This window comes from Rhinatrema bivittatum, chromosome 2, assembly GCF_901001135.1.
Source record: "Rhinatrema bivittatum chromosome 2, aRhiBiv1.1, whole genome shotgun sequence".
Lineage (NCBI taxonomy): Eukaryota > Metazoa > Chordata > Amphibia > Gymnophiona > Rhinatrematidae > Rhinatrema > Rhinatrema bivittatum.
The window spans coordinates 375,084,620-375,103,978 of NC_042616.1; the positions used below are offsets into that span (position 1 = coordinate 375,084,620).

Genomic DNA, 19,359 nt, shown 5'->3' on the forward strand with positions numbered 1-19,359 from the left:
GCACTGCATGAGATTGGTACTAAATCCTGAATATTATTAATTTAGACTGGATCTGGAACTAAAGATGATAAATGAAGATCAGTAAGAAACATCTTAGAATTAATAAACATTCGAAGCTGATTAGGGGCATAGAACACATAAGAATTCTGATGGTACTTAACCATGCATTTACAGGGGAATAGTAATAGAAAAGTAGCCCCAAGGGCAAGGGTTTCCTGGAACATAATCAGGAAACTGTTCCTCCTTTCTTGGGAGACTCGGGCCAAATCTGGGAAAATTCTAACATTTTGCCCCATAAACTGGGCAGACATAGTTGAAAAATATGCCTTCATAACAATACTCAGATCTTGCTCAGTAAAAAAAGACACCAAAAGTGTTGAACACTCCACCACCTCATATTGAGAAGATTCCAAAAAGTCAGTCAAGTCAAGGTTAGTAGGAATCTGGACATTTACTTTACTAGTACCGGTAAGAAAATAGACTTTTGTAATGGAGGAAACCATGTCTAGGGAAATGTTCAAAACCTTCTGGAAATATCTTCTTAAAGTAAAAGGAGGCATTTCACCTTTAACTCAAGGAAAATTGCTAAATCGGAGTTTCAAATGTCTAAGACTATTTTCAATAAACTCTACTCTTTGGGACATACTGGCCCGATCCTGAATCAAAGAAGTCGAACTGCTTTCACCGATTTAACTTTGTCTTGTAAAGCAACAATTTTCCCAGCAGTATCCTGATGAAATTTATTATGATCAGCCGATAAAGATTCCAGTTTTGCAGTTATAGAGTCAACTTTCAAATAACACTGAGAAAAGGAAGTTCGGAATTGTGCCATTAGATCCCATTTGGCTTCTAATGTCACAATCTCCGGCTTAGAAAGCGACATTCAAGCACTGCCAGAAATCACACCAGGAGTTACCAGAAGGCAACTTATTCCACTACAAGAACATGGGATTTCAGCAGGGACTGACAAAGGCTTCTGTCCTGATGAAATCAGGGAAAGAACACCAAACTCACTCGCCTTCGGAGACCCCGCACCACTGGCTGCAACATCAGTGTCAGCAGTCAGGGATGCCGATGCTTCAGAGGAGCGGCTTGGTGGAGCTGAAGGGAGCCGGTCATCAAGGGGGCTGAGGGATGCCTCCCCCATGCTTGAATTTGTTGTTCCACCAGTGGACACAGCAATGTGGGTTCCCCCCTCGCATGCAGAAGCCACAAATCCATTGATAAAACGCTGTCCGGGCAAAGACTCAGGCTTGGTGGGGTAAGTTCTAACCTTCCCCTTCCATTTAGTGGATGGTAAGGAAATTCAATTGAAGGAAACGAAGGAAAAGCATTGGAGAGTGATCGACAGCGTGGAGCACTTATGTGGCCATCTTGTCCCCTCTCCTAAGCTTCTTTTCTAACGAGAATACTATCCATTGGAAGCCTGTTATATTTGAGTGGTTTATCATTTTCCACTTTTCTTCCCCTCCTTAAATCTCTGTACATGGCACTTGTGTTGCAGACCTTGCTCCATTTTGATTGAACTTTTCTGAATTGCCTCCATCCTGTCAATATCCTTAGATAGGTGTGAATTGCACACGAGATGGAGGTCTCACCACTATTCTGCATAGAAAATATTTTAAGATTAAGAGATTGTCAAGCCAACAAAAAAAAACCCAGAAAGTCCCAGCTGGTACTGCATTTCTGAATAAATGGAAAAAGCAAATAAATAGTTTGATAGAATGGCACCACAGTTGTTAAACACATTGTAATTAGAATATTAGAGCAAACACCCAATATGTTTCCTAATGATGCCAGTTTATATCAGGGGTTGCAATTAACCTTCTAACTGCTACCATATCCAGATCATAAATCATAATTGCATAGCAATTAATTCAAGAAATTTGAGTCTGTTGTTTAAATGTTGCCATAGTTATTCATTATAAAATCAATTATTCAACTGGAAAATCTTTCTCAAAAAGTGATTTTTCTCAATTACAATACATAGAGAGGGTAATTTTATAATGGCCCACATAGGGTTAAAGTCTGCAGATACTTTATACCTGCAGATTTCAGCCCAAATTTTCGAAGTGGACTTATTTGCATAAGTCCACTTTGAAAATTCACAAGTTGTCCCAGTACACATATACATATGTGCACAAAAAGGTACATCATTTCAGTCCGTGTTCTTTTTCAACTTATATACATAAATTTCTGATTACTGATCAAAGTTTTCCATGGTACAGAAAAAATATATACTTACCTGGATTCTGAAGTGTGAATTGATAGCATCGTGCTGCATCCAATATTTTGGACAAGCATGTTTGATTTTCCAATTCTTTGGAACTTATACACAGGGAAGGTAACTTTCAAACAGGTGCGTGGGTGCACATACTTTCAAACAGGCATATCGGCACATGCCCAGAGACACAGCCATTTTATAACATGCACGCACATATCTACACATGTTATAAAATAGTGTAGGCGCAATTATGTGCTCCTAATTTTAAGCTTATGCAAGCCTAGCAGCGTAAATTGGCTTAAGGATGTGCAGCTGCCTATATTTTAAAACAGACATGAGTCCAACTGAGGTCCAGTTTCTACAGTTCATCCATCAGTTCGCCCAGTGTTCTCCTAGGTCCTCCCAAATCTCCTGGTTATAAAGCCTGCACTCCCCCCCAATTACCCCAAACCCCACAATCCTCTCACAGATGCCTGTATTTTTTTAATTTACACCTCCTCCAAAGCAGAATTAAAGTTACACAGCACTGAACCTGGGTGCACGTCCAGGCGCATAGGTACTTGAGCGCACATCTTTTAGTCCTGCCAAGTCCATGCCCCTTTTCCTTCCGATGTGAGATGTGTGCACATCAGCACTTGTGCGCACATTTACCCACTTTATAAAATCGGATGGACATGGACTACTGCTAGATGTGTGCCCATCTTCCGATTTCAGCATGCATTCAGCTTTGAAAATTCACTTCATAATTTTCCTGGCAATGGAATTTTACAAACATAAGCTGAAAAGGACATGGATGGAAATCAGCGTCAATATAAAGTGCTCTTTCAGTACAGAAAACCTATAAGGGTGCATTTTCAAAGACTTATACAAGGTTTGTGCATGTAAAATCAGCACATTCACATATAAGTAGCTGGTTTTGGATAAGGGTTCTGGTGCAAGTGGTGGAGGGTGTGGCTAAACTGGTAGAGATCTAGGTCAACTAATGGAGGTCTCGGTGAACTGGTGCTTGGAAGTGCATGCATAAGTGAGATACATGCAAACATCAGCCAACTTTATAAAATACCTGCTTCTGCACATTAAGAAGTAGATTTTAAAAGCCGCACACGCGCATCCATTTGCACACAGCTCCTGGTGCGCACACATGGACGCACCAATTTTATAACATGTGCGTGGCAATGCGCAAGTTATAAAATACAATACCTGTGCGCACATGTGTGCCCGATTTTATATCGGCTTGCGCATGTGCGGGCGAGGGGGGGTGATTTAAAAAAAAAAAAAAGTGCAGCGATGCGAATGGCCTTTCCCCAGTTCCCTCCCAGTCCAGTCTCATTAAGGATCAGACTGGGAGGTAACTTCCCTAACCCCTTACCTACTCTGCCTCCCTTTTCCCCTCTCCTCCTAGACGCCTAAAACCCCTCTTCCTACTTTTTTTTTTTTAATTTTGGAACTTACTTCATCTTACGAGATGAAGTAAGTTCAGCGCACTGGCTAGTTGCTGGTGTGCGCTTCCTGGGACAGAGCCTAATGGCCGATGTCCCAGCCGACCCCTGCCCCTGCCCCACCCGTACCCCACGCCCGGCCTGCCCCTTTTACTAAGCCCAGCACTTCCGCGCGTATCTGGCCGGGCCATTTTTAAAATGCGCTTGGCACGCACACAGCCCTTGCTAAACTATCTTATCCTTTTGTATTATGTTATAATTCCTTCTGCCTTCCTTTCTTCCAGCTTTAAGCTTCCCAAGTTTTTACTCCTTGTTAAATGTAACTTTGCCTTATTCTTCTCTTGTTAATTACTATTTTATTTATTGCTTCAGTTATACCCTTGTTCTATGTAAACCGATCCGATATGGTTATTACTATGAAGGTCGGTATAAAAAAAATGTTAAATAAATAAATAAATAAAGGGGAGCAGTAACCAATCTTAGAAAAGAAGTGGAAGGGCCAACTGACTGGGCAAGATCCAAAAATACCAAAAAGCCTAAATCTCCCATTAGCTGGAAAACGTCTGCGAAGGATGCAAAGCCAATCTTATAAATATTTGAATTAGAAAATCATGATCCGGGCGTCTGATTGAAAGAGACAGCGAGGAATGCTCTGGTTTTCCGTTTGAAATTTTTATTTCCTCTTGTCTATCGTATAGAATGCCACATACCAAAAGGAAAGCCAAGCTCCGGGAGAGCTTGGCAGTTTCTGAAGTGACTTTTTCACCGAGTCAGATATTGATTCCGAGCTTCTTTACTTCAACTCCGACATTGCCGGGTCCGAGTGCTGTGAATGGAGGTGACGCGGAGCGAACGCCACCTTCAATGGCCGAGATATCACTCAGCCCCGGCGCGCCTAAGACTCCATCCCCCCCTCATGGGAACATTGCTGCGGATTTTTTACAACTTACTGATTCCCCCGATGGTTTGAAAGGGGAACAGAATCAACAAAAAGTTACCTCATTTGAATTCCCAGGAGGAGTGTCCACTAAGATGAAGGGAACTGTGGGTGAAAACCTGGCTCTTCAGTTAGAAGAAAAACAGGTTTCTTATCAACAGCTAACTGCGGAGACTGCCTTAATGGAACAGATTCGGGACACTGATGGAGCAGCTGAAAGTCTGGGTGAGCAGGAAATGAACTTAAAGCCTTTTCTTGTTAAACCTCCAACAATAACTCTTGAATCGTTATGGGAAGCTTCGGCTTCAATTGAAAACGCTATACTTACATTAGCAAATATTGTACTGGCAACGAATAAAAGGAGTATGGCTATGGAGAAAAAGACCATGGAACAAGATCTGAAGATTAAGGAAGTTGAAGGCAGGCTTGAAAATGTAAAGAAAATTCAGCAAAGACTGATATTATCTGAGCAAACTCAAGCAAAGAAAATGGAATATATGGAGAACTCTTTAAGAAATTCGAATATACGTGTTCTGAATTTTCCTGTGGTAAAATTAATGCCACCAGTAGATTTGTTTAAAAAATATTTAATTGAAGTGTTAAAAATGCCAAAGGAAATTATGCCTGTTATAACTAAAGCATATTTCTTATTTCAGAATACTATAGTTAAAGGTCCAGATAAAGATACAGAAAAACAAGAATCTCAATTAAATATTACAGAGATGCTAGAGCTATCTCAGGAAGATGAAATATCTGAGAGAGGGATACTCCTTGTGAGCTTTGCATTTTTACAAGATAAGAATACAGTCCTCAGATATTTCTTTAGGAATAGGAACCTTCTGTAATATGGCCAGAAATTATGGTTTTTTCCTGATATAATACGCATAACTCAGGAAAGGAGGAAGAAATTCCTCTTAATGAGGACAGAAGCCTTGGGTATTTGTTCAAAATTCACACTCCGTTATCCTTGCAAGTGTGTATTAAAATATCAGAATTCCACATTTGTATTTGTTGAACCAGTACAATTAAGGGCATTTTTGGATGCTCACCCTAGATAAACAGCTATATACTCTCTCGGTAGGCATATATTTAAGGAGTTCTATCTCTGATATTTATGTATTGTATTACATAGTAATTTCGCTCCAGTTAAGTTACTAAGCCCTTGTCTCCCCCCCTATTTTCCAAAAATTAGGAGGATTACCTATTATATGTATAAATTTAAGATGTGTAAGATGCATTTAGTATATATCTTTTGAGAGAACCTCTTATTTCTGTCACAAGTATATATTTGTGTTTGTTATGTAAAATTATAGAAAAAAAAAAAGAAAATCATGATCCAAAATCATGATTCAAATCAGGGATTGTGGGTATGATTTTTGAATCTTTCAACCCATCTCTATAAATAGTAATTTACAGTGACAAAGGTTTCATATGGTGGCATAGATCTTCCTGAAAATGTATTTGACAGACTTTTTTTGAACAAATATACTCCTCATTTCTATAAGAAAACTCAGATATTTCTAATGCGATCATTCTAAGAAAGGTAGGAAAAGAATATCAGAAACATGCCTTCAGAATTGAATGCTGAAACCTTTAACTTTCATAACATGTACCCTTCAATTTGTCAATTTATATTTCAGGCTCGACATTACATTGCTGAATCCCTAGGAGTCAAATATGCAGAAGGATTTATTCTTGATATGGAAGCAATGTGGGTTGAAAGTGACTGTCGCACTCCTCTGGTTTGCTTTTTGTCCATGGGTTCTGACCCCACTGAAAATATAGAACGCCTGGCGAAATCCAAGGTACTGTACAGGAAATAATATTCAGGCAGAGAAGCCATCATTACAATTCATGCTTAATTAAAACAATCAGAATTATAGCACAGCATATACTATATATATATTCACAACCAAAATTATAGGCTTAAACAATAATATCCTCCATGCCTCCTACCACTTCCACACCCCTCCCCCCAGCATCCAACCACCTTATCTATGTCAACTGTATTGTGTATTATGCAAGAAAAGTCAAAGTAATGCATAGCGACAAACACATACTAAAGTATTCATCCAAAGTTGAAAAGGTTTTCAGATTTTCTCAAAGTTCATAACAACCCCCAACATCATATCAGAATAATTTTGAATTAACAGACATTTCCTAGCGTGTAGCAGATAGGGATGTGAATCGTTTTTTGACGATTTAAAATATTGTCCGATATATTTTAAATCGTCAGAAATCGTTAGGGCCACGATACAATACCAATTCCCCCGATTTATCGTCAAAAAATCGTAAATCGGGGGAAGGGGGAGGGCAGGAAAACCAGCACACTAAAACCCCCTAAAACCCACCCCCGACCCTTTAAATTAAATCCCCCACCCCCCCCCACCCCCCCCCCCCCCAAATGCCTTAAATTACCTGGGGGTCCAGCGGCAGTCCGGAACGGCAGCGGTCCGGAACGGCCTCCTGCAATTGAATCGTGTTGTCTTCAGCCGGCGCCATTTTTCAAAATGGCGGCGCAAAATGGCGGCGGCCATAGACCAACACGATTCGACTGCAGGAGGTCGTTCCGGACCCCCGCTGGACTTTTGGCAAGTCTTGTGGGGGTCAGGAGGCCCCCCCAAGCTGGTCAAAAGTCCCTGGGGGTCCAGCGGGGGTCCGGAAAATGATCTCCTGCCGCGAATCGTTTTCCGTACGGAAAATGGCGCCGGCAGGAGATCGACTGCAGGAGGTCGTTCAGCGGGGATCCGGAACCCCCGCTGAACGACCTCCTGCAGTCGGATAGGCGCACGTTTATAAGACGCCCGTGGATAGGTGCATATTCATAAGACGCCCGCGGATAGGCGCACGTTTATAAGACGCCCGTGGATAGGCGCACATTCATAAGACGCCCGTGGATAGGCGCACGTTTCTAAGACGCCCGCGGATAGGCGCATGCTGTTAAGCGCTCTTGTTAGGCGCACATATTGGGCGACACCGGATTTCAGGCAAATGGAGCATAAGAAAGCCCATGCAGCAGCAGGGCCGGCACCTCCAGAATCTGGCATGAAAGCTCTAAGCCTCTGCTCAGCATGCAACCTCAGAGCTACACAGAGTGAGGGAGCAGACTCACTATGTGCCCAATGTGAGGAGGCCATGGGAGTTCTAGGACAGGACCGGCCCCAGCCCAGCGGTTCCTCAGGGAGCACACCGGACTTAGCGGGCCGCGGCGAGCAGCCAGGGAACCTGGTGCCCATACGGCCAGATCCGGCTTCGCTTTCCTGGGTGGAATTATTCAAGGAGAAAGCCTAAATCCGGGGGAGTGGCAGCTGTCACCCACAGCTTTTCAGATAATTGTGGATCGCTGGGGGACGCCAGCCATGGACCTCTTAGCGGACAGGTCTAATGCTCAAGTTCCCAGATATTTCAGGCGCAGGCGGGATCCTCCGGCTCAGGGGATCAATGCTCTGGTACAGCCATGGCCTCAAGGGATCCTGCTATACGCCTTTCCTCCATGGCTCCTGCTGGGCGCCATTGTACACAGGATTCAGCGACACAGAGGCCTAGTTCTTCTAGTGGCCCCGGACTGGCCAAGAAGACCCTGGTACACAGACATGAGAAGACTACTGGCAGAGAACCCTCTACCTCTGCCTCCCTACAGGGACCTGCTGCGGCAAGGTCCCATCCTCCACAAGGATCCAGCTCAATTCTCTCTTACGGTCTGGCCATTGAGAGGGCTAGACTGAAGAAAAGGGGATACTCTGAGCCGGTTAGAGATACACTCCTTCGAGCACGCAAGTTCTCCACATCCCTAACATATAATCAGGATCTGGAGAGTTTTTGAAGCCTGGTGCGACTCTCACAGCACCAATCCGCATGCTGCTAAGATTCCTATCATTTTGGACTTCCTACAAGATGGACTTCAGAAGGGTCTGTCCCTCAGCTCCATCAAGGTTCAGGTAGCAGCGCTGTCTTGCTACGGTCCCAGGAGTGACGGCAACACCATTGCCAACCACCCAGACGTCTCACGTTTCCTGAAAGGAGTCAAGCACATTCGCCCGCCACTGAAGTGGCCGGTGCCCTTGTGGAATCTCAACCTAGTATTGGAATTTTTGGCGGGATCAGCCTTCAGGCCCCTTCGAGGCCTGTCCCTCTGTTTGTTAACCTTGAAGATGGTGTTCTTGCTGGCTGTGTGTTCAGCACACCGCATCTCAGAGCTACAAGCACTATCCTGTCGTGATCCATTTCTCAGAATCACTCCAGAGGCTATCCATCTTCACACAGTTCCATCCTTTTTACCCAAAGTGGTCTCATACTTTCACCTTAACCAAACCATATCCTTGCCTACCACGGAAGGTTTGAAGAAGTCGGAGGGAGGTCGAATGCTACGCCATCTCAACATCGGCAGACTACTGTCCAGATACTTGGAAATGTCAGAAGCAGTACGAAAGACAGACCACCTGTTCGTCCTGCACAGCGGGAAGAAGCAAGGGGAAGCGGCCTCACGGCCAACCATCGCCCGCTGGATTAAAGAAGTTATCAAGGCAGCCTACATAGAGGCAGGAAAACCACTGCCTCTACAGGTCAAGACTCATTCTACCAGAGCACAATCGGCCTCTTGGGCAGAAGCTAAGCTGCTGTCGCCTGCAGAGATATGTAAAGCGGCGACGTGGTCCTCCCTCCATACCTTCTCCAGATTCTACCGTCTGGACGTCCAGGCCAGGGAGGACACAGTATTTGCGAGGGCAATCCTAAAAGGTCCTCGGGCAGCCTCCCGCCCAGTCCGGGAGTAGCTTTTGTACATCCCACTTGTTTTGAGTCCATCTGCTACACGCTAGGAAATGTAGAGATTACTTACCTGATAATCTCGTTTTCCTTAGTGTATGCAGATGGACTCAGCATCCCGCCCGGCTGCCGGCATACATGGGGATTCACCGATTCACGGTAAGCCATGTTTTCTTATAATAGGCTATCCACCCTGCCGGGTGTCGACGCCTTCCGGTTGAGAACACTGGCGGTCTCCAGCTACTATCAATCGGTCAGGGTAATCCTGCTAATTAATCGATTGGTCAGCTACAGCTTTTGCAAGGAAGATTACTGATTTGCAGCACTTCCTGTGGGGGTATATGTATCCGTGCTGACGTCAGATCCGTCTCCAACTGCTAGCACGAGCACGCTATACCCACTTGTTTTGAATCCATCTGCATACACTAAGGAAAACGAGATTATCAGGTAAGTAATCTCTACATTAACAGACATTACCACCAAATGTGAATGAAGGTCCCTACCTTTTCACAGGCATGCCAAAACCTATCCTTCACATTCAGGTATTTGTTTATGAAGTTACTCAGGAGTGAGATACCAGCAATAAAATACCTTAATACATTTATAACAATGAAGAAACAGAACTTTTTCCTACAATTAAAAAGCATAAATTCCAGAAAGTTTCATCAGATATCTCCCCTAAATCCCTTTCCCAAGCCTTCTTATGGTTGTTTATCAGGCAGTTCCTCATTAAGCATAGAGTGGATCTTTGAAATCAGCCCTCTGATACTTTCAGCTTTATCACAAAATCTTTCCAAGAGTGCTTTCCTCTTTAGGCGCTCAATTTTAACTCCTTCTGCATCAATGAAGTGTTTTAAGTGAAGGTAGGAAAATTGATCTCTCTGCCAAGTGACATTTTGCCTTTAATGATTCAAAAGATTGTTGCCTTTACTTCTCTCAAATATGTCCTAAGCTTCAAAGAATTTCCCAGAGTAAACATCTTATTAAATCTTATTGGAGATTGAAAAGAAATAATCTCTTCCTCCAACTCCAGATTGCCCACAGACCTATGGTAAATTGAATAAAAGAGGATTTAGGTGTCACAGGAATCCACAACCTCTTAGGTAACTGTGCAAAGGTCCACAGAGGAGGGAGTCCAAGAAAAGCCTGTTTTTTTTTTTCAGCATTTCAAATAATCACAAGCAAAATCTTGCATTGCAATATCAGCATATCAAGTATTGCATCAAAGAAAGAAAAATCAATACAAGGTCAATATATAGGCATGCGCTGAATAAAAGAAAAAGAGCAGTGGGACTCAGAAATAGGAGAGCTTCATAATCCCAAAATCATCTCTAATGTAAATAAAGGTAGCTGAGTGAGAATCACAACAATCATACATCAATACCAAAATCAGCTATGACAAATTAGGTGTGCATATCCAAAACCAACTAAGTTGCGATGGTTCGAAAAAGATATAATTAACATTTTGGTACTTAATACAGCACTTGCAAGGATAGCGAAGAAGAAATTGAGCCCCTTTTTGAAGAACATCAGATCTCATTAGAAGAAAATTCTTCCTTTGTGATTGGGTAGATTTTGTAAGGTCAGGGTAAACCCAGATTTTTTGACCATAGAATAAAGACTGTCTACATTTTCTAATTCTCCATCATTCTGTGATGATGTGCAACATTTTCATATGGGCTGCCTTTCCTCTTCACTCTGCATTAAATGCTCCAACGTAGAAGGCACCATGTTACACCGGCTAATTCTTTGCCCGACCCTAGCGACTTTCTAGACCCAGATACTGGCTTGTGTCACTAAATGCATCCAGCTCCCTCTCCAAATGTCCGTTGTACTTTTGCTGGCTGGACCGTGGGGGCTTTCTGAGAAATGTACCGGGGCCCAGGATCGCTTTGGTAGGCTTGCTTTATTATTAGCCTGTCGTATTATACTTGCTGACTGGATTGATCCTCTAGCTATGCCGTCCATTATGGCTTGGCAGCATTGTATGATGGACATGGTATTACTGGAGCGAATGGATTATCCCAAATCTCCTAAGCCCATGGACAAAAAATATGCTGACTGTTGGGCTCGCTATTACTTTCTTCTCTCTCCAACTCTTCAAGGACACTTGACTACTGCAGGTTACCATGTCATTTGGTATCCCAATGCTTCTGTGCCAGCCCCAACCTGACGGGGACCACACAGCTTTTTTTTTTTTTGCTGTTTTGCTACTTCGTTCCAGTTCAAATTAACATATATGGGAATTGGGGCTTCTGGGCAGGGCTACAGGGGGTGGGGGGGGAGCGGCTGTGCGTGTTGGTTGAGGTGGTCGTATGGGTGGAATATGTGAGGTGTGACTGGTTTAGTCTGTTTGCTGGGAGTGGTGATCAGTTGAGGAATTCAGTCTGATTACAGGGGTAGGTGATGTTCTTTAAAAGAGGATATGTATAGCCACTGTATCGATCATTACCCTGTTGGTATTGTTGTTTTCTCGTATTTCTTCGTGCTTGTGGAAATACACGTCTTCGCAATAAAAATTATTTTGCAAAAAAAAAAGAGTCTGAGGATATTATTTCGATCCATGAGGAAAGCAAAGGAAATTAACATCGGCCTCCTTTTAACAATCTCCATATCTTGAGACATTTCTAAAATCTCAGATAAATCCAATGATGGTAATTGTCTGGATGCATCCTCAGTTCTATCAGGAGCTTGCGGAAGATAGTAAGCTTTTGTAATCATAGGCATTGCAGTATCTGGTACCTTCAACACTTGAAGAATATATGTCTTAAATAATTCCAATGGTGATATATCAATCACAGGAAAATTCAATACTCTTAAATTATGAGACCTCAAGGCATTTTCTATATTTTCCAATTTTTTGCTATTTATTAAATCTGCTTGAACCAGGTTTTGTTGGATCTTTTCAGATGTATTTAATCTCTGTTCTATATTTTCAACTTTAAGATTAAATGAAGAGATAATATTAGCATTTAATACTAGGGATGTGAATCGTTTTTTGACGATTTAAAAAATCGTCCGATATTTTTTAAATCGTCAAAAATCGTTAGAGTGCACGATACAATAGAAACTTTCCCGATTTATCGTGAAAAATCGTTACTCCCGTTAGTGTCCACTAACGGGAGTTATTTGGGGGGAGGGCGGGAAAATCAGCACACCAAAACAACCCCTAAACCCACCCCGACCCTATAAAACTAAACCCTTACCTTCTCCCACCCTCCCGAACCCCCCAAAACGTTTTACGAGTACCTGGTGGTCCAGTGGGGGCACGGGGACTGATCTCCCGCTCTCGGGCCATCGGCGCCATTTTGGCTGCCACTCAAAAATGGCGCCAATGGCCCGATAAAAAAAAAAACCACCTGATCCTTTAAAAATGACCCCTTAGCTTCCCCCACCCTCCCGATCCCCCCAAAACATTTTAAAATTACCTGGTGGTCCAGTGGTGGTCCTGGGAGCGATCTCCCATTCTCGGGCCGTTGGCTGCCACTCATAAAGATGGCGCCGATGGCCCTTTGCCCTTACCATGTGACAGGGTATCCGTGCCATTGGCCGGCCCCTGTCACATGGTAGGAGCACTGGCTGGCTGGCAGTACATCAGAGGCCTACCAAAGGTCTCTGGCACATGAAGTCCAATGTATTCATGTGCCTTCCCCATGCCCCCCCCCCCCCCCCATCCTTCTTGTAGTAATATTTAAGTTCACAGACTGGTGTCTTTTGACAGAAGGTTTTTTTTTTTGGGGGGGGAGGGGCAATAAGAGGGCAAGCTATGTATGGAGGGGGCAAACCAAAGTGACATTTCCACACATCAAACCCACCTCCACAACGTGGCCCCCTGCCTTTAAACTGGCTATAAATGGAGGGAGGAAATTACATCATCAGGGTGAATGGTCACATGATTACCAGTTCCCTCACCAGGCCACTATATCCATGCTAAAACTGAAGCATCGTTACCTACAAACTGCTGCAAACACCTCCTCATACAAATCTGAAAGAGATGTTGTAAGGAAGAAATTGCTGGATATTCGCAAATTTTCCTACACCAAAAATGCCAAGGGGAACATGGCGCCTGGGGAAGGCTACGATACGGAGCTAGGCCACGAATCTGATCAAGGCAAGAATCACACAATCGTGCCCAGTCGTGACGAATTCCACGAATGGTTTAGAGATTTGAGAGAGGACATTAAAATGATAAAATGGAGACCCCTGAACTTATTAATGAATTGCGTGAAGACATTTCGGATTTGGGACGGAGAATAGATGAAACAGAAATTCGCACGGACGCCCACGAGGAGGATATATGCCGCATCAGAGAGGAACAACTGACATTCATGACAGAAGCTGAGCGGTTCGCGGAGAAGTTAGAGAACATTGAGAATCGTACCCGAAGATGTAATTTGAGATTTCGAGATATCCCGGAGTTGTAGATTTCGCAGATTGCACAGCCATGATCGCAAAGCTGTGCCTAGAGCTATTCCTGACTCCAGAAGGTCCCTATGGCAACGCTGAACCCCCGCTGCAGATTGAGAGAGCACAATGGGCCATGGGGACAAGGGCCCAGAACTGGCCCTGCAATATAATATAATAGTTTGTTTTCTCTCCTACGTCACAAAAGAAAGGATCTTAGCGGCAGCTCGCAAAAAAAAACGTTTGGCAATGGGAAGGTAACAAAATTGCTATAGTCGTGGACATTTCTCCTATCACATTAAAAAAGAGGCAAGAGCTGAAGGAAATCACCAGCTTTCTTCGAAAAGAAAACATCCGCTATAGATGGCTCTTCCCATTTGGTCTGGGTTTCACACTTTAAGGAATCTCTTACAAAATAAAAACCACTGCAGAAGCGTCAACAATCTTAAAAGAACAAGGCTTTACGATCACAATATCCCCCCAGCATAAGGCAGCAACAAAACACATAATGAAGGAGCAAACCAGCTGGCAGTGGATGGCAAAAGGGGGTAAGAGACTTTGAAGCAACTCAGCGAGCTCAATCTCTTCTGCAAGGAGCAACTCATGAGCTACGACTAAGCAATGTCTTCCATTATTTGACTGAGTACATGGATCTGTCTGGGACTGCTTAGACCAAAGACCTTCTCAAGCAAAAAATGTGATTGAAGAAGTGAGAGTATCTAATGAGGGGACATTGGACCAGTAAGATGGCAGCCTGGCGAGGGTGGCAGTGGCCCTCACCTGAAACTTTCCTCCTATGGAGAATCTCGCGGGTTTGATTATTTTGCTGGAGGGACTGTGGGGGGGGGGAGGGGGTGGGCAGGGGAGGGAAGCTGCTATAAGATTTTGGGGCTAACTCGGGGAATGGTACGTATGGTTGTGGATACTAGGTATTATAGAGAGAGTGATGAAAGCTCTTGGGGAGTACCTGATATTGCATAGTCTGGGAGGTATGAGAGTTGTTTTGACTAAATATATGTTAAGATGTCTGACTTAATGAAAATAGTGTCTATCAATGTTAAAGGGCTTAATACACCACAAAAACAGAGACTATTGTACAAAGATTTGGATAGGCACGCCACCCATGTTGCATTCCTTCAGGAAACCCATCTTAAAGAAAGGTATGAGTCTTTAATGCATTCACCGACTTTCCCCCACAGATTTTTTGCTGCAAGTTCACAAACAGCAAGATATGTGGGGGTGGGGATATTAATACGGAAAGATGTGGTATTTGAACTGAAATCAAGATATGCAGATACGGATGGTAGATATATGCTACTAAATATAGTAAGGGGAGGTACAGCATACATACTAATTAGTGTCTATGCACCCAATAGCCATCAAGAAAAGTTTTTTGATATGTTAGGAAAAGTGATACAAAATAAGGCAGAAGGCATCATAATCCGGGGGGGGGGGGGGATTTCAATATTACCTTAGACCAGAGCTTTCCAAACTTTTCATGTTGGTGACACACTTTTTAGACAAACATAATTTCGTGACACAGTAATTCAGTCTACCAGCAAACCAGAAGTTAAAGGTTAAACGAACAAAATGTATTTGAACAATTTATGTATGTTTCCTTAAATATATACATAAATAAAATGTTTCACAACACAACCTATCTCATAATAAATATTTGCAGGCTTCCACTTCCTCCATGCTGATCTCGTACATTGTTAGATCGGCATAGAGAAAGTGCTACTCTTGCACATTCCCAAAGATTACATGTGCCAATCACTAAAAAGTAATTTTTTTTTTTACCTTTGCTGTCTGATCTTAGTTTTCTAATCGGTTGGTCACAGGCTTTTTTTTCCCACCTTTCCTTTCTTGTTTTTTTGCCAATTCCTTTTACAGGGTCTTTTTTTCTATTTCTTTTCTCTCCATCTGTCTTCCCTCAAACACACAATCAGGTTCTCATTCTCACATGCTATCTCACACATTCTCACACACACAGGCTCTCACTCACATGCAATCTCACACATCCACAGCTCTCACTCTCACATGCCTCTCTCTCATACATACATACGTACTGTCTCTCTCATGCACATGCTGTCTCACTCTCACACACACAGGCTCTCTCACTCCTACATGCTCTCTTGCTCAAGCACAGGCTCTCACTGGCACATGCTGTCCCTCTGCATGGGTTCCCGAAGGATGGGCTCTTCAGAGGCCCTGATCTTCCCTGGCCGTGACATGGGATCCGCAGCGGCCCTGCTATCGGGTTTCCTCCTCTTCTCGGGCCGTCGCGACGTGGGATCCGCAATGGCCCATTAATGCTGCTCTTCTTCTGTACGCAGCAGATGCTCCTCTTCCTTCCTGCCCACGCGGCTCCGGCAACGTTTTTCTTCCAGGGCTGCACAGGCAGGAAGGAGGAGGAGTGAATGTGACCCTTTTCTTCGGGCCGTGGTGATGTAAGCTCCACCACTGCCTGCCAATCTTCCTGCTATAGTTCCCTGCTTCCGCCGGCCCTGTGGACCGGGTGACACACCTCCACACTACAGGCGACACACTAATGTGTCCCGACACACACTTTGGAAAGCTCTGCCTTAGACCCTCACCAGGATACTTTCAAAGGCTTCAGTTATACTCTGAGAATAGCGAGAACAGCCCTGAAGCTGAGGAGGAGAATTTACTTGATATTTGGCACTCCAGATTCCCCAGATCACGGAATTTTACATTTTATTCAACCACACATCAATCTTACACACACAGATTTACTTCTCATAGATAAAGGCCTAACAAATAAAATGAAGCGGATAGAATTTGACCTGATGACATGGTCAGACTCGTGCTGATCTGGACCTCACTTTCCCTTAATACTTCTGATAGAGGATCACATTATTGGAGACTAAACAATACACTGCTAGAAGATGCCGACTTTACAAGACAAATAAGAGGGGATCATAGCTGAATATTTAAAGTTTAATAGTCATGCAGAAATAACACCACCTATGCGATGGGACTGCTTAAAAGCTGTACTCCAGGGTCATTTAATCTCCAGAGCTACCTATATAAAACACATAAAATGGGAGAGACTGTGAGCTAATACTACAGCAGCTTAAAAGAATGGAACAAAGTCATAAGCACTCTCTCTCCAATACAGATTACAAAAAGCTGGTATTGCTACGCCAACAATTGAATCAAATAGATTCGGCTGCTTTGCACACTCATTACTATTGACCTGTTAGAAAGTTTTTGAGGGAGGCAATAAGGCCGGCAAACTCTTGGCAAATCAACTTCGTAAACGGGCTACACAGAATAACATGACCAAAAGCAAGGATAATACGGGGAAGCTGCTCACAGACAATCAGGATATTAGGAAGCGATTTACCCAGTTTTACAAGGACCTCTATACAGTTGATACCAGCATACAACAGGCTGCTATTGATCAGTATCTGGAAGAAGTAAATTTAGTGTCTCTCACAGATGCTCAAAAAGAGTTTCTAGACAAAGAAATTACGGAGGCTGAAGTAGCAAGTGCTATAAAATCTCTAAAACTGGGAAAATAACCGGGATTAGATGGCTACACACCTTACTTCTATAAAAAATTTAGATTATACCCCCATTAATTGAAATGTTTAATTCCCTGAGAAATCAGATAACTCTACCTCCCAATTCCAATTTGGCCGGAATAACCATATTAGCTAAACCAGGTAGAGATCCAACAGTATGCGGATCATATAGACCCATATCTTTGTTAAACATTGATCTTAAACTGTTGGCGAAGATATTGGCTTCTAGATTAAATTGCTTTATTGCTAATCTCATCCACACAGATCAAGCGGGGTTCATTCCAGGGCACATGGCAGCGGACAATGTCTGAAAAATAGTTGATCTTATGTGGTTAGTGAAAAGCCACAAAATCCCATCTCTATTCCTATCATTAGATGCAGAGAAAGCTTATGACTTAGTGCATTGGCCATTTCTCTTTCAAGTACTCCATAACATGCGATTTGGCAATTTTTTTCAACGTTGGATAAGGCAACTATACCATATCCCCCAAGCCAGTATAAAAGTGAACGGAGGATACTCCGCTTTGTTTGAAGTTGGCCGTGGTATGAGACAGGGTTGCCCCCTCTCTCCTATTTTATTTGCTCTTTTTCTTGAACCACTAGCATCTAAAATCAGAGACAATAAAGCTATCTCCGGAATAGAGTTGGGATCTCATTCTTACAAGTTCTCCTTATTTGCAGATGATGTGCTTATTACTCTCACTAATCCCAAAGAATCTCTACCTATCACTGTTCAGGAGTTGGAAGCATTTAGCTCTGTGGCCAGTTTTCGTATTAATTGGGATGTCTGAAATCCTAAATATTACAGTCCCTCTTGTAGAGACACAGGCCATTAAAAATCATATGCCGTTCAAATGAGCTAACTACAAAATTAAATATTTAGGGATATACATCAGTGCACAAGAGGACCTCTTTAAACTAAATTATATTCCCCTTCTGGTGAAAATGGGAAAGGATATGGAAGAATGGAGTAGATACCACATTTCATGGCTAGGGAGCATAGCGACAATAAAAATGAATGTCTTGCCCCGCATTACATATCTATTCCAGACACTCCCAATCAATGTCCCAGCAAAGATACTGAAAGCTTGGCAGACCAAACTATTGAATTTTATTTGGGGTGGCAAATGCCCAAGAATGGCTAGGAGGGTCTTATACATACCGCAATCCAGGGGAGGGCTTGGAGTGCCAAATCTATCTTGGTATCACACAGCAGCACATCTTCGTGTGATTATAGACTGGCATAGCAAGGGTAACAATAAGTCGGGGGTAGTATTGTTACTAGAGATGTGAATCGTGTGATCGATCGTCTTAACGATCGATTTCGGCTGGGGGGAGGGAATCGGATCGTCGCTGTTTTGTTTTTGTAAATATCGTGTAAATCGTAAATCGGGGGAGGGCGGGAAAACCGGCACACTAAAACATCCCTAAAACCCACCCCGACCCTTTAAAATAAATCCCCCACCCTCCCGAACCCCCCCAAAATGCCTTAAATTACCTGGGGTCCAGAGCGGGGGTCCTGGTGTGATCTTTTACTCTCGGGCCTGCGGTGCGTTGTAGAAATGGCGCCGGCGCTACCTTTGCCCTGGGGCAAAGGTAGCGCCGGCGCCATTTTGTTTTTTGTCCCCCGACGTCAGGAGCGTAGGAGATCGCTCCCTGACCTCCGCTGGACCCCCAGGGACTTTTGGCCAGCTTGGGGGGGCCTCCTGACACCCACAAGACTTGCCAAAAGTCCAGCGGGGGTCCAGGAGCGACCTCCTGCACTCGAATCATTTTGCCGTATGGCCGGCGCCATTTTGCGCAAAATGGCGCCGGACGTACGGCAACATGATTCGACTGCAGGAGGTCATTCCCGGACCCCCGCTGGACCCCCAGGGACTTTCAAAAGTCCCTGGGGGTCCAGCGGGGGTCCGGGAGCGATCTCCTATGCTCCTGACGTCGTTTTGCCATACAAAATGGCGCCGGCCATACACCGTATGGCCGGCGCCATTTTGTACGGCAAAACGATTCGAGTGCAGGAGGTCGCTCCCGGACCCCCGC

General features: G+C 43.7%; 1 protein-coding gene across 1 annotated transcript in view; it reads left to right on the forward strand.

The window, feature by feature from the left end:
- The window catches only part of LOC115083294 (dynein heavy chain 5, axonemal-like), a 1,259,434-nt gene that overhangs the window by 1,003,167 nt on the left and 236,908 nt on the right, over positions 1–19,359 (forward strand). The window contains exon 61 of the mRNA XM_029587102.1: positions 6,241–6,405. Within this exon, the coding sequence (XP_029442962.1) occupies positions 6,241–6,405 (165 nt within the window). The remainder of the gene's footprint in view (positions 1–6,240; positions 6,406–19,359) is intronic.